Genomic DNA, 14,164 nt, shown 5'->3' with positions numbered 1-14,164 from the left:
AAGCTCCAAAATTTTTCTTTGAAAAAACACTTTTAACATGCATCGGAAAGCTATTTTGATTTATAAAATTTTCTTTTTGGACCAAAATACTCATGATAAAATATTATAATTACAGAAAATATCCCGACAAAGAAAACAAGAAACTCAAAAATTAGTTCCTAAAAATATTATATTAATAAAATATTAATATATAATGATAACAATTATAATATTTTATATCTTTATTATTGTATTATACTGTAAATATAATATTATATTACATTATATCATAATACATTGATATGTTATGTTATATAATATCAAATTATGTTATATTATTATGCTATAGTATACAATATTATATTGCTATATTATAAAAATATTATATTACAATAATATCATACAATATCATATATTTATGTATTAATACATATTATATTTTATTATGCCCTGTTGTATAATACTATGCAAATGTTCTTTATGGTCATACCAAAAGTACTTTCTCAGTTTATTTACCAAACACGTATTAAAGTTTCACAACAATTTAAAAATATAGTTACTAAACAGCAAATAGTTTAATAAAAGTTCTACTTCAAAAAGTTCTATTTCACAAAACTCTACTTCTGAAAGCTCTACTGCTAACAAGTTTATCAAATGGGGCCGAAGTGGTTAATGCTTAATAGCCATAGACATGTCAAAAGATGTCAGAATGGTGATCAGATTGTTCCTAGATTAGATGGTGGTTGATATTTTCTCGCAAAGATCAATATGTTCTGATAGATCGTGGTCAATGCAACTTTGCAGCACCGGTTTGCAAGAATCTTTGATTTTGTTGTGAGAGCTTTGCCAAGGATTGGTGCCATAACAGAGAGAGAATATGACTCATAAAGGGTGTTGTGGAGTAGGCTTTCATTATTTGCGACCATCATGTGTGTATTTCAGGTTTTGGAGCTGTTCACTTGATGAATATCACGGCCCTTATCACAGAAAAAAGATCAGCTTGGTAAGGTTTGCACCTGCTGTCATGTAGTTTACTGAGGAGTTCTGTGGGTGGAGGCCAACTAAACTTATTGTTACTAAACTTATTGTCACCACCAACAATAACCTTATTGTTGTTAACACCAACTAAACCTGCTGCTGTCACGGCCCCAGAAGCATGAAAGGAGAAAATACACAACACCAAGCTGCGCTGCTAACGCAAACTTATTGCTCCACCTTATGACTTTTGGTGTGGCTGGCAGTCCAAAATGTTTCATTCATTGATCACCATGAAGGTTCGCCATGGACCAAGAAGGTGGTAACCCTTTCTTCATACTGAACTACCACAACTTACAGGAGCAGAACCTTGAGAAACATATCATGGAAAGGAACTCAAAAGAACAAACAGGAATTAGATATGTTGACCCACCAAAAGGATCACCCTGGATGATTTTTCAGGAAATCAAATTCAAGGATTTTAATGTCATAACAAGTAGTTCATGCACCAGCGATCTTCCATCCTTGTCCCTGACATGGTTTGATCCATGGTGGTGCTACTCAGCAGCATAAGCTTACAAGAAAGGTAATTCCTTTCTTTCCGCTTTCACTTTGACTTCTTTCCTTGCTTCTTCTTTACTACTTCATCGATGTACAGAATACCCTTGCCTTTGTAGACTTCAGGAGGCTTACAGCTACGAACAGCACCTGCAAACTGGTGTACCCTTTGTTTGTCTATCCCAGTACAACAAATTATATTGGGTTTAAAGCAGAAAGCACGAACAGCAGGAGGAACAGCAAACTCTACTTCATGACTGTAGCCCAATTTCAAAAACAACCGGTGGCCTTCTGATTCAGTTCTTGCTCTAAACCCAACTCCCACAATCTTTAGAAACCGAAAGAATTTGGCCTCCATCTTGCCTGTCAAGAAAAATCAATGAGTCCATCTGAGGCTAAAGTCATGGGTATAAAATAACACCAGTTTGCTACATGTTCTGCAGGGCTTTCATAGAGGATTTCGACAACAACTTTTGACAGAAGAAACCAGAGGTTACAAGCTATTTTTAGCACTACCATGACCAAGGATTTCTGAACTCAACTCTCCAAAAGGACATTAATTTAAAACAACATGAGTAGCCGACTGACTTCTATTGCATGCCCTTGAGAGAAAAAAAAAGGCAATAAACTATTAACCACCACTTGTCTCATTCAACATGACCACAACTTATCTGCTTTAAGTAAATCAAATGAATTCCGCAATCATGATACAGAAACTAGTTTAAGTCAAAATTGATTTTTTTTTAAAAGCATAATAATTAAAATGATAAAACATAACAACAAAAAATTGATGTATTATATCAAAAGTATCTCATCCCTGCTGAAGGTCAAGATCTTCATTTGGGCACTAACAAGAAATCAAGTTGCTATGAAGGATAACCTCAAGTTAAAAAATCTCAATTTTCAATCCAAGACGTGAATTCTGTGATGCACAAGATGAGACAGCAGACCAAATCCTTTTCAAGTGTCACTCTTTTTGTTGCGGAAAGAACTCCTCAGAGTCGGAGCATAGAATCTTAACCTTAGGGGATTGAATGTATATACCAGTTGGTCAGATCTTAGTAGCTGGAATCATTTACCTGGTAATGCACTCGCTTCAAAACCTTCACGGAATCTTGAACCCGCATCTACTTCTTACATATTCCTTATTAAGAGTGTGTCTAAAATATCTGCTTCCTTGCACCTGTACCAACTCCCGATAATGGAAACTAAAGGTCAAATTGGAGGGACTGCAATGTCAGCAGCAAGATGAGAGGGGTCTGGAACATGGCTGCTGCAGCTTTGCTCTGGAGTGTAAGTGTATGTCTCAAAAGAAATGGGCGAGAGTTTAAGGTTGTTAATAAGAGTAGAGATGATCTCTGGAGAGACATGTGGATCCTTGTTTCTTCATGGATTTCATTCCTTAAAAACAAGGACCTTCGATGGATATCGAGGTGATGAAGGCGTCGAATACATACATGGCCTATACTAAATGTGTTTTTCAGCCCTTCCCTTATCTGCTGTTAGCTCCCAATTCTATTTACTCTCTCCCACAGTTTTCTGTTTTTGTTCCTATCTTTTGTTTGATGTTCCTGACCCTACATGGATGTAATAAGTTCATGATCTTAATGAATTCGATGCGATTACCATCTTTACATTGCAGTCAAACTGAAATCTCTAATAAGTAACAACAGGCATCAGTTGATATATGGCCTTGAAATGATTATTGACCAAAACTATAATAATGAAGAATCATCAAAATTTTAGATGAGAAACATAGCAAATGATCATCTAAAGTAACACCCTTATCATTTGCACCATATCAACCCCTAGAGAATTAGATTTTTTTTTTTTTTTGCCTAGAGAATTATGTAAAAAAAAATATTCCAACTATCTCTAATCTGAACAGTGCTTCTACATCGCAAAGGCATTAGTATGTGATTGGAGTCGTAACGAATTTGCAAGGGAAACAATCACTATGGTACCAACTGTCTCATAAATAATCTTTTTGAAATAGCTAAGACAACTAGGATACATGCTCGTATCTCATCAAAAAGAGTTTCCATTCCATGAACAAAAGTAAAGGCAATATATATATATAAAAGAAAACTAGATCGAAGATATTTTTTTTCTGAACGAGAAACTAAAAGATGTATCCAAAATCAGATGGGAAGCTTACCTCGAGAGAAGAAGTGATACGGGAGAGGGCAGCGAAGTTGGCGGCGGCCGGAAGGAGGGTCGTTCGGTCGCAAGTTGTGGAGGACGGAGGAAGAAAGGAAGCGACCCGGGAAATGCAGAGTTAGGGTAGAGAGAATGGAGAAAGAACGCACGTGAGCGGACGGTAGCTGGTAATAGGCTAATAGCCGTCGCGCAAGAAATACGGCGACCGATGTACCGATTTATTAACCCTCATCCACTTCATAAATTATAACACAAACCAATGGCTGCTTATGCATCAATGGTCAATTTTTTCATTATTTAAATTGATCAATTTTGACCATTTGATGTGTAGCTAATGAGGTTCTAAATTATACAATTTTTGATATTAAAGTGTTTTTAAAAAAAGTAAATCATATACAATAATTTGAATTATTAATGTGAAATCTCCGTCATTTAATTTTTTTTAAAAAAATGTAACTCTAAAAAAAGTTAGATTAGGTGTAACTTGAACCTATCGCTTGTAGTAGGATCATTCAATAGAAAGATCTAAATAGTAATTGTTTATTTAATAGTTATATATTTTAATACAATATTATTTAGTTCAAAAACTCAAATAAACGAGACAAACGAAAAAGGCCGCCGTAGCGTCTCAAAGTGCCAGGGCACTCGTCAAGACTCATCCCTTGGATTCCCAAAATCCAAGATTTTGAAAACAAAAGGCACCCATTGGAAATTAGCCTTTGGTTGGTCCCGACCGTCAAACTATTGGCTTTTTTTAATTAAAATACTCTTACAACTCTCCACTTATTTGTGATAAAAATACAAATATTAAATTAAGGTATACCTAATGTCAGATGGATGACTCTTGAATCTATGGTTGAACATAAATCAATGGGATTGTAGAGATTGAACCTTGATTTCGAAACATTAAAAATTATGTGAAAAAATATTTCCATTATACAAGGATACTTGGTTCTCTTATGACAGTAGCTTTTGCCAATCAATCTTTCTCATAAAACAAAAAAAGAGGAGTACGCTTTCCAGCGAGGATACGAGAGTGCATCATTTTCAAGCCAGTTCAGCTTCTTAGGCCCCACTTTGTCAAGACTTTTCACAATAAGCTCTTTGGCTTGGGTAGAATATTCGGTACATATTACTATTTTCGGATCTAGAGAAGAAGACGTTGGATTGAATAATTTTTTGAGACTTTCTTACATTGAGAAGCCTAAAAGACATAGAGTGTGTTTCTCGTAGACGTATATCAACTTGCATAGTTTGCTGTGTGGGACTATCCGCCGAACTGTGTCGAGTCGGCCCCTAAGGCACTCAAATCAAATGTTGATCATAGCTTAGCAAGAACCTATGGAAATAATCCGCCTTCCATAGCTGCAAAGACAAACTCATCAAGGGTGTCCTACAGCCACATATCACTCCATACAAGCTATAAGTTTATTAAGGACAAACATCCAACCTATTTCTCATAGAAATTAAGTACATTTAATTAGATACGAGAATTTATATATATCGAATAGTTGGTTAGGGCATTCCCATTTTTCTTTAAAACTAGAACGAGCGTAAAACTTTCTTTAACCAAACGGTTAGAATAGAAGCCCCTCGTTTCTATTTCTATTTCAGAGTTCAATTTCTCCTAACCAAATGCTCTTAATTTTTTTCTATTCATTTGTTTTTTTATTTTATTTGTGGTCTCTGATCTTCGACTGTATCAACAAAAAAAAAAAAAAAGGAAGGCCATTCATGTTGTATTGCAACAGTGAACAGCCGGCATGCGCTAATATTAACTGTGCGATATTTATATTTTCTCATAGTAACCATCTTAATCCATCAGCCATCAGAATTGCAAAAACTTCAGATCCAGACCCAAAATATTTTGCATTTCTTTTCAACAGGACGAAGAAAATACTACTGAATTTAGGGCGGCTAAGGTAGTGGCAAAATAGTAATTAGATAAGCCATTTTCAATGTTTTAAGCCATGGGGTCGCGCTCACGCTTTTAGATGTAGATGTAAAGGCCCGGCGCTCCCAAGCCCCCCCGCTCTCGAAAGTTCGTCGACCCTCTTCGCTCTTCCATGTGCGTGCCCACCCTTCATCTTTTCTTTCTTGATTCTTTTAAATTTTATGCTTTTTTTTCTTGGAATTTCATATTGATCGAACCGTAGGTTTGGGGTTTCGAGGCTTTAGTTTTCCCTCATGGAAAGTTAGGGTTCTTTCGAATGGTTGTGCGTTTTGTGGTTTTAGAATTTTGTTCGGATGTTTTCTATTCGTTGTATGCAATATTATTTCGAATCGAAATTGTATGATCATTTATTCCTGCCTTCAGCAAGCTTAATTTCTTTAGCTGTTTATGAAAATATGAAGATCGAAGAAAAAAAAGAAAAAAATTTGGCACCTTGATCCCCTTGGCCTTTTCTCATGGGTTGTGAATTTGATCGTATGCCCATAAAAAAAATACTGGCAATTGATTTTACCACTTTGTTGGATTCTTCTATATATGAGGAGTCGAGATACCCTTCTTTGTTGGGTTTTAGGTGGCTTCCTCCAATCTACTTCGGAAAGGAATTCATGAATGGAAGAATTGGTAGAAAAAAAATCATCTTTAGGGGGGGAAATACTTGTTTTGGGGCTGATTGTCGGTGTTGGAGGAAAAATGGACCACCCACAAATTAAAGCACCCAAATCAGAAGGCTGCCGAGCTCAGAAGGCTGCCGAGCACAGAAGGCTGCCGAGCTCAGAAGGCCGAGCATAGCAGGCCGAGACCAGAAGGCTGCCGAGCACAGAAGGCCGAGCTCAGAAGGCCAAGACCAAAAGGTTGCCGAGCTCAGAAGGCTGCCGAGCTCAGAAGACTGCCGAGCTCAAAAGGCCGAGACCAGAAGGCTGCCGAGCACAGAAGGCTGCCGAGCTCAGAAGGCTGCCGAGCTCAGAAGGCTGCCGAGCACAGCAGGCCGAGACCAGAAGGCTGCCGAGCACAGAAGGCCGAGACCAGAAGGCTGCCGAGCACAGAAGGCTGCCGAGCGCAGAAGGCCGAGACCAGAAAGCTGCCGAGCTCAGAAGGCTGCCGAGCACAGAAGGCCGAGCTCAGAAGGCCAAGACCAAAAGGCTGTCGAGCTCAGAAGGCCGAGACCAGAAGGCTGCCGAGCACAGAAGGCTGCCGAGCTCAGAAGGCCGAGCACAGCAGGCCGAGACCAGAAGGCTGCCGAGCACAGAAGGCTGCCGAGCTCAGAAGGCCGAGCACAGTAGGCCGAGACCAGAAAGCTGCCGAGCTCAGAAGGCTGCCGAGCTCAGAAGGCCGAGCACAGCAGGCCGAGACCAGAAGGCCGCCGAGCTCAGAAGGCCGAGCTGACCTCAGAAGGCCGACCTCGTCGTCTATATGCTGCGGCCATACCCTGCAGCAGCCTCACCGCACCATGCTTTACTTGCCGGCCACGTCACAACATATCAATCAGGGACCATACCCTGCTACGGCTGTCAACGCCTCACCATTTTCAAGAATGTACTGCACTGCGCGCCACAAGCAAGCTCTGGCTGCACGCCATCTCCTCCCATGATGGGAACGGGCCATCCACGGCAACTCATTACTTCACACGCCCACGTCCAATCGTGACGGTAACCCATTAATTCGCCCAGTCACATCACAGGTAACCCTACCACTCTCCCTATAAAAAAGAGGGCTTCTTCCTCTCAAAGGGGGGCTTCGGACTTCGAAATACAGTCCTTCTCCTTCTCCAAAATTAAGCCCCCTCTGACTTAAGCATTGGAGAGCCGGCGCCGGAAACCCCGGCCACCGGCTTTTTGCAGGCCCCCCACGGAGGACACCGCTCGCCGACGGATCGCCGCCCACCAGTGTTCGTCGGAGCTCCTCCTCCTTAGCCGACTGCCGCCCCCAGGTCTAAATTCCAGCAACAGTTGACGCTAGAGGAAGGGCCCGAGTTGCGGCCATGAAACTAAGGAGCAGAGGAGTCTTTAACGCCTCTCGGCATCATGCTCCAAGTCCCAAACGCTCAGTTCAGAATTCACCACCAAGATCTCCGGTAGATCAAGTTCCACAAGTTCAACTCGAGCACTTCGATGCGCTAGTGCAGCAAGTCCAAGCGCTAGCCATTGCAGCCCAAAGCCTACAACAAGTGGAGGCCCCTCCTGTGCCGCCTCCACAGGTTCATGTTAAGCAGAGGAAGAAACTTTTTCCCGAGCCATCTCGAATCAGGCATGGCTCCCGCTGCAACGACGTATGTGAGGGCAACCAGTGAGAAGTAGTAGTCCAAGTCTCACGTCAACGAGTTGGAGGGAAAGAGAAATAAAAGCTGAGGTCTGGAGAAGGAGAGTTATGGAGCTTTAAAATGGAATTGTAAGCCTCTGTGGCAAAAGGACGGCGCCCGCGACGTTGCTCTCCTTCAGAGCGTCGCCATCACAGAAGCCCCCGCCGAGCTCATGCAGACCGAGCTCATCCAGGCTGCCGAGCTCATCCAGGCCGAGCTCATGCAGGCTGCCGAGGTCAGAATGCCGAGCTCAGCAGGCCGAGCCGAGCTCAGAAGGCCGAGCTCGTCATCCACATGTTGCAGCCATGACCTGCAGCAGTCTCATTCAGGCCGAGCTCATGCAGGCCGAGCCGAGCTCAGAAGGCCGAGCTCATGCAGACCGAGCTCATGCAGGCTGCCGAGCTCAGAAGGCTGCCGAGCTCATCCAGGCCGAGCTCATGCAGGCTGCCGAGCTCAGAAGCCCGAGCGCAGAACACCTCTCCCAGAAAATCGAGCCAAAGAAGGCCGGTGCTGAGCCAAGTCCTGAGGGACCTCAAAGCTTGGGAGCTGTTAAAATGTCTCCAAAAGGTACCTCCATCTCCAACATCGCCTTCCCTCGTCTATGTTCTCGAGCTGATGCTTACCTTCGAGCTGATCTTCTATTCTCGAGCTCATCTTAGTGCTCGAGCTCTTCCGCGTCTCCAGCTCATTTAAGTGATCGAGCTCTTCCGCTCTCAAGCTCATCTAAGTGCTCGAGCTCTTCCGCTCTCAAGCTCATCTAAGTGATCGAGCTCTTCCGTTATACTCATCTAAGTGCTCGAGCTCTTCCGTTATACTCATCTAAGTGCTCGAGCTCTTCCGCTCTCAAGCTCATCTAAGTGCTCGAGCTCTTCCGCTCTCAAGCTCATCTAAGTGATCGAGCTCTTCCGTTATACTCATCTAAGAAATCGAGCTCTTCTGCTCTCAAGCTCATCTAAGTGATCGAGCTCTTCCGTTATACTCATCTAAGTGCTCGAGCTTTTCCGCTCTCAACCTCATCTAAGTGATCGAGCTCTTCCGTCATACTCATCTAGGTGCTCGAGCTCTTTCGCTCTCAAGCTCATCTAAGTGCTCGAGCTCTTCCGCTCTCAAGCTCATCCAAGTGATCGAGCTCTTCCGTTATGCTCATCTAAGTGCTCGAGCTCTTCCGCTCTCAAGCTCATCTAAGTGCTCGAGCTCTTCCGCTCTCAAGCTCATCTAAGTGATCGAGCTCTTCTATTATGCTCATCTAAGTGCTCGACGCCACTTCGACGCCATTCGACGATATTCGACGACATTCGACGCCATTCCACAACATTCGACGACATTCGACACCATTCGACGATACTTCGACGACACTTCGACGCCATTCGACGACACTCGACGCCATTCGACGCCATGTCAACGCCGTTCGACGCCTCCTACGACAACACGCCCCGATCTGAGTGGGGGCACCCTGCTGAGTCGACCACAAGCCAAAGAAGGCTGCTGAGTCGACCTGAAGCACTTTAACTCCAACTGCATGAGAGGTACACCCTACTTGGACCACCCACAAATTAAAGCACCAAAATCAGAAGGCTGCCGAGCTCAGAAGGTCGAGCACAGAAGGCTGCCGAGCTCAAAAGGCTACCGAGCTCAGAAGGCTGCCGAGCACAGAAGGCCGAGCTCAGAAGGCTGCCGAGCACAGAAGGCTGCCGAGCTCAGAAGGCCGAGACCAGAAGGCTGCTGAGCACAGAAGGCTGCCGAGCTCAGAAGGCCGAGACCAGAAGGCTGCTGAGCACAGAAGGCTGCCGAGCTCAGAAGGCCGAGCACAGCAGGCCGAGACCAGATGGCTGTCGAGATCAGAAGGCTGCCGAGCTCAGAAGGCCGAGACCAGAAGGCTGCCGAGCTCAGAAGGTCGAGACCAGAAGGCTGCCGAGCTCAGAAGGCCGAGACCAGAAGGCTGCCGAGCACAGAAGGCTGCCGAGCACAGCAGGCCGAGACCAGAAGGCTGCCGAGCACAGAAGGCCGAGACCAGAAGGATGCCGAGCACAGAAGGATGCCGTGCTCAGAAGGCCGAGACCAGAAAGCTGCCGAGCTCAGAAGGCCGAGCACAGAAGGCTGCCGAGCACAGAAGGCTGCCGAGCACAGAAGGCCGAGCTCAGAAGGCCGAGACCAAAAGGCTGCCGAGCTCAGAAGGTTGCCAAGCTCAGAAGGCTGCCGAGCACAGAAGGCCGAGACCAGAAGGCTGCCGAGCACAGAAGGCCGAGCTCAGAAGGTCGAGACCAGAAGGCTGCCGAGCACAGAAGGCTGCCGAGCTTAGAAGGCCGAGCACAGTAGGCCGAGACCAGAAAGCTGTCGAGCTCAGAAGGCTGCCGAGCTCAGAAGGCCGAGCACAGCAGGCCGAGACCAGAAGGCTGCTGAGCTCAGAAGGTCGAGCTGACCTTAGAAGGCCGACCTCGTCGTCTATATGCTGCGGCCATGCCCTGCAGCAGCCTCACCGCACCATGCTTTACTTGCCGGCCACGCCACAACATATCAATCAGGGACCATACCCTGCTACGACTGTCAATGCCTCACCATTTTCAAGAATGTACTGCACTGCGCGCCACAAGCAAGCTCTGGCTGCACGCCATCTCCTCCCATGATGGGAACGGGCCATCCACGGCAACTTATTACTTCACACGCCCACGTCCAATCGTGACGGTAATCCATTAATTCGCCCAGTCACATCACAGGTAACCCTACCACTCTTCCTATAAAAAAGAGGGCTTCTTCCTCCCAAAGGGGGGCTTCGGACTTCTTTTTATCCAAAATTAAGCCCCCCTCTGACTTAAGCATCGGAGGGCCGGCGCCGGAAACCCCGGCCACCGGCTTTTTGCAGGCCCCCCACGGAGGACGCCGCTCGCCGACGGATCGCCGCTCGCCAGTGTTCGCCGGAGCTCCTCCTCCTCAGCCGACGGCCGCCCTCGGGTCCAAATTCCAGCAACAATCGACACCTTCACTTGTCCATTTTTTTTCCCCTCTCTATTTTCTGCTATTACTGTCTACTAAAGCGAGAAACTACCTGAGTGCTTGCTCTGATGATATCACCCCTTGCGACTTGGGCAAGGGGGGCGGTAGAAGATAGGATCAGCCCTTCCTAATCGAGAGAGAGGGAGAATATAAGACTTTCGTAGTTTGACAAAGCAGGCCCCTCTTTTTTTGGTCTCCACACGAGGGTCCAACTCCAGTGGAGCATCCAGTGATCCATGGATGTCATTGAGCTGCATCAACAATGTCGCTGTACGCCTGTACAGAATAAAGGTTGAAATTGAACAACCAGATAGAGAATATAGGTGACTTGTGTGGATTTTATTTGAGCAGTAATGTTTATTTTAGACATTTGTTTTCAGAAGTAGTTTCTGTTGGATGAAGTCTGGAGATTGCGTCTGGATGACTTAAGTTGTGTTGGAGAAGTTAAGATCAATGAGAGATGCACCATTGGTGAGTTAGGTAACTGTTGACACAATTGATACTTGAATGGTAATTTCATCAGATAGCAGCAGCACTGGTTATATAACATGAGTCAAAATGCTGGGAATTGAAATACTTGGGTATTGGATGGTAGACAGAAATGGAATTTTTAAAACTAACTCCTTCTCTACTCCTGACCTTTTTTCTTGTGTTTTCTTTGTTCTGATGTATGCTTAAATGATTTTCTTTTATTTTAGTATAAGTCATTTGAATTTGATCAGCTAAGTCTACATGGCTCATTTGATTTTGATCAAAGATGACTTGAGACAATTTTTATTCTTTTGATGTTGGTCATTGGTGTTCAGAGGAACATTTTATAGATGCCATGCGTATGTGCAGTCTGGCTGAACCTTATGCATCTGATAACATAGTGGCAGGTGTTCCATACTATTCAGTTGTTTACTTGTATATGAACTTGACTTGTTATATAAGTTTGACAAGATGGTATGTGGATCTTTAAACATGTGGAAGTTTGGGATGTAGGATAATGACCTTTAGGGGAGAGTTTTGAAGGTCACAAATGGGAGAGCTTAGGGGACGCACAGGTTGGAAGATGGATCAAAAATGAAGACATGAGATTTCGAACTGTTGAACAAAAAAGATTTTTTTAAATATGCTTGGCCTAGAATCTTCCCCTGACCTGGCTATTTTGGAGAGGAACTTGGATATGCTGGCTTGAACTTGATTACTTTTTAACTATGTAAGGTCATGTGAAACATTTAATATTGAAGTCCGGAGGCCTTTTTCTTTGTTGCATAGACCTCATATTGTTGCAATTGAAGTGAGATGGGATAAGGAATAAGGGCTTTTCTTTGTAGTTTGTACCCTCACTATTGTTGTCAACAATGGAATTCAATGTGGTAAGTGATCAAATCCAAGTTTCGAGATTTTGTTTTTGCCCGTAGTCATAGGGTAATTGAGATTTAGTTATCTTAAGTTCAGTTTTATTCCTCTGAAAGATGCTCAACAAAGAAAGTTTGTGACACCATGTACGTGAAATGTCATGTAGCTGTCTAGTCCAAAAATGGTTTCTTATCTATCGATTGTAAAAGAACTGTTCATTAGATGGATAGTGGGACCACACTAAATTTTGTGAGGACATTCATGATACTGTTCCACTGGCTTTTAGTTCTGGAGAATATTATGAGCTTTCATGTCAAATTTGTGGACTTTCTTGTCTGAAATTTGCTTAGATATCATGAAGCCAGTTTAATCGAATACTGGCTACGCATACAAGGCATAGTATGCTGTACCGTACCGAACTAGTTGGATACCGATGGCGTATCGGTATGCCAAGCGTACTGCGTATCATACCGTATCGGCATGATGCTAGCGTGGCACCGGTACAGGGTCCGGTATCCATATGACGAACCTTGATACAAAGAGACTTAGCTGTAACAGAAAGGTTTGGACCCTTTTTTTTTATGTTTAGCGACTGATCCTGTTTATTTAGCGGAGGCAAATTGGATGCAGTAGTGCTTGATTTCTGATAGACTTTTGTCTGTCCCTCGCAATTAAGGCTATGAGCATCATGGTTACATTTGAACATGTGCAGAACAAATCAACTAGTTCCACGTTTTCAGGATGGAGCCGGAAAAAGCTCACTCCGAAAACCAACATCCATCCGCCACAGTCAATCCAGCAATGACTTCATGCCGAAAGAAGAAATCAGAGGATGCCACTTTTTTGCAAGATCTGAGAGATCATATTGATGAGTTTATTCATGCTTCCATGGATGAGCACAAAACCTGCTTTAAGAAGACCGTTCAAAAGGTAACTCGCAACAAAAAAATAAACTTCTACATTCATGTTAAGTAGGACTGTTTTATTTGTTTATTTATTTTGAGAAAGGACAAGTGGGACTATTAATTATGCATTTATTCAAAATTCCACTGGGTTCTTTGTTGCAGATGTTTGGAATGTCCAAAGTTGTTGCAGAAAGGACTGCAGAAGCTAAAGAAGTCGAAAGTTTTTTGCCCCTTCAGACAACCGTGTCGCAATAAGAATCTGGAAGCTCTGGAAGTTGTTTACGTCTGATATCTTGTGTCTCTATATCCAACTGCTAGGGTGATGACATTCTCAAAGTACTAGTAGATTCAGGCAACTTGCTTCCATGCTATGTTGAATATTACCAGATGACAGTTTGTTTTCCTTGTTCCTACTCACTGCCAAGTTCCAATTTAGATACTTTTCCTTGGTATATAGCTATGGGTATATGATGTAACGTTGATTACTTTGCCATTGTTGTGCTGGCCCATGGTTGGATCTCGTATTGTTCACAGTAATCATTTTGTGATTGCCTGGCACCACGAAGCGCGTGGCTGGAACTTGTTGAAAGAGTTTGGTTGCCTGTGTTCGAATTGGATTGAACAACAATGAAATTATGAAGCAGGACTGATAAGAATCTTTGATTAGAAATGGATTACTGACGGATCCTGGTTATGCCATCATCTCCAGGGTGCAAATGTACACGGACAGGCTTGGTAATTCCGGCTCGCAAGCTGGTCGCCAGATCGATATCCGTCAGAGCGTGCGCGAGATCTTTATCTCCTGTGGGGGAACGTGGGAGCATTTTCTGCGAAAGGTAGGAGTTCCTTCTCAGGTTGTTCGTAGTCCAGGAAGTAAACATTTGAGCATTCCGTGAAAAGGCTTCGCATGCGACCATTTTCGCTTCCCCGGTCGTGTATCATTTCCATCACCTTCTCTATATTTTTATCCATCCCTTCTCATTGAGAATTGCTTAACCAGCC

General features: G+C 43.8%; 1 protein-coding gene and 1 pseudogene across 3 annotated transcripts; one reads left to right on the top strand and one right to left on the bottom strand.

The window, feature by feature from the left end:
* Positions 1-1,261: 1,261 nt before the first annotated feature.
* On the bottom strand, positions 1,262-3,817 carry LOC108511183 (large ribosomal subunit protein uL6m pseudogene; annotated as a pseudogene). Its single transcript, XR_015973819.2, has 2 exons — positions 3,671-3,817; positions 1,262-1,875 (listed from the first exon to the last, which is right to left on the bottom strand). The product of XR_015973819.2 is annotated as a large ribosomal subunit protein uL6m pseudogene (transcript).
* A 1,810-nt stretch (positions 3,818-5,627) lies between these two features.
* On the top strand, positions 5,628-13,753 carry LOC103704247 (uncharacterized). 2 transcript variants are annotated; one of them, XM_008787463.6, is made up of 3 exons: positions 5,628-5,740; positions 12,970-13,187; positions 13,325-13,753. In XM_008787463.6, exons 2-3 carry the CDS (start codon positions 12,999-13,001, stop codon positions 13,415-13,417), a joined length of 282 nt encoding a protein of 93 aa, XP_008785685.1. In that variant the 5' UTR covers positions 5,628-5,740; positions 12,970-12,998; the 3' UTR covers positions 13,418-13,753. The 2 variants fall into 2 exon arrangements, with proteins under 2 accessions (XP_008785685.1, XP_008785684.1); XM_008787462.6 differs by having other exon boundaries at positions 5,638-5,740; positions 12,998-13,187.
* The last annotated feature ends 411 nt before the right edge of the window (positions 13,754-14,164 follow it).

The sequence above is a fragment of the Phoenix dactylifera genome, chromosome 15, assembly GCF_051530095.1.
Source record: "Phoenix dactylifera cultivar Ajwa chromosome 15, Ajwa_hap1_PhDact_Kaust_v1.1, whole genome shotgun sequence".
Lineage (NCBI taxonomy): Eukaryota > Viridiplantae > Streptophyta > Magnoliopsida > Arecales > Arecaceae > Phoenix > Phoenix dactylifera.
Note: the sequence above shows the minus strand (reverse complement) of the source record. Positions and strands in the feature narration are given on the sequence as shown.

Coding starts and splice junctions, on each gene's coding strand:
- LOC103704247 (XM_008787462.6), top strand. Junction 13,188..13,324: donor TTAAGAAGACCGTTCAAAAG/GTAACTCGCAAC, acceptor TCTTTGTTGCAG/ATGTTTGGAATGTCCAAAGT.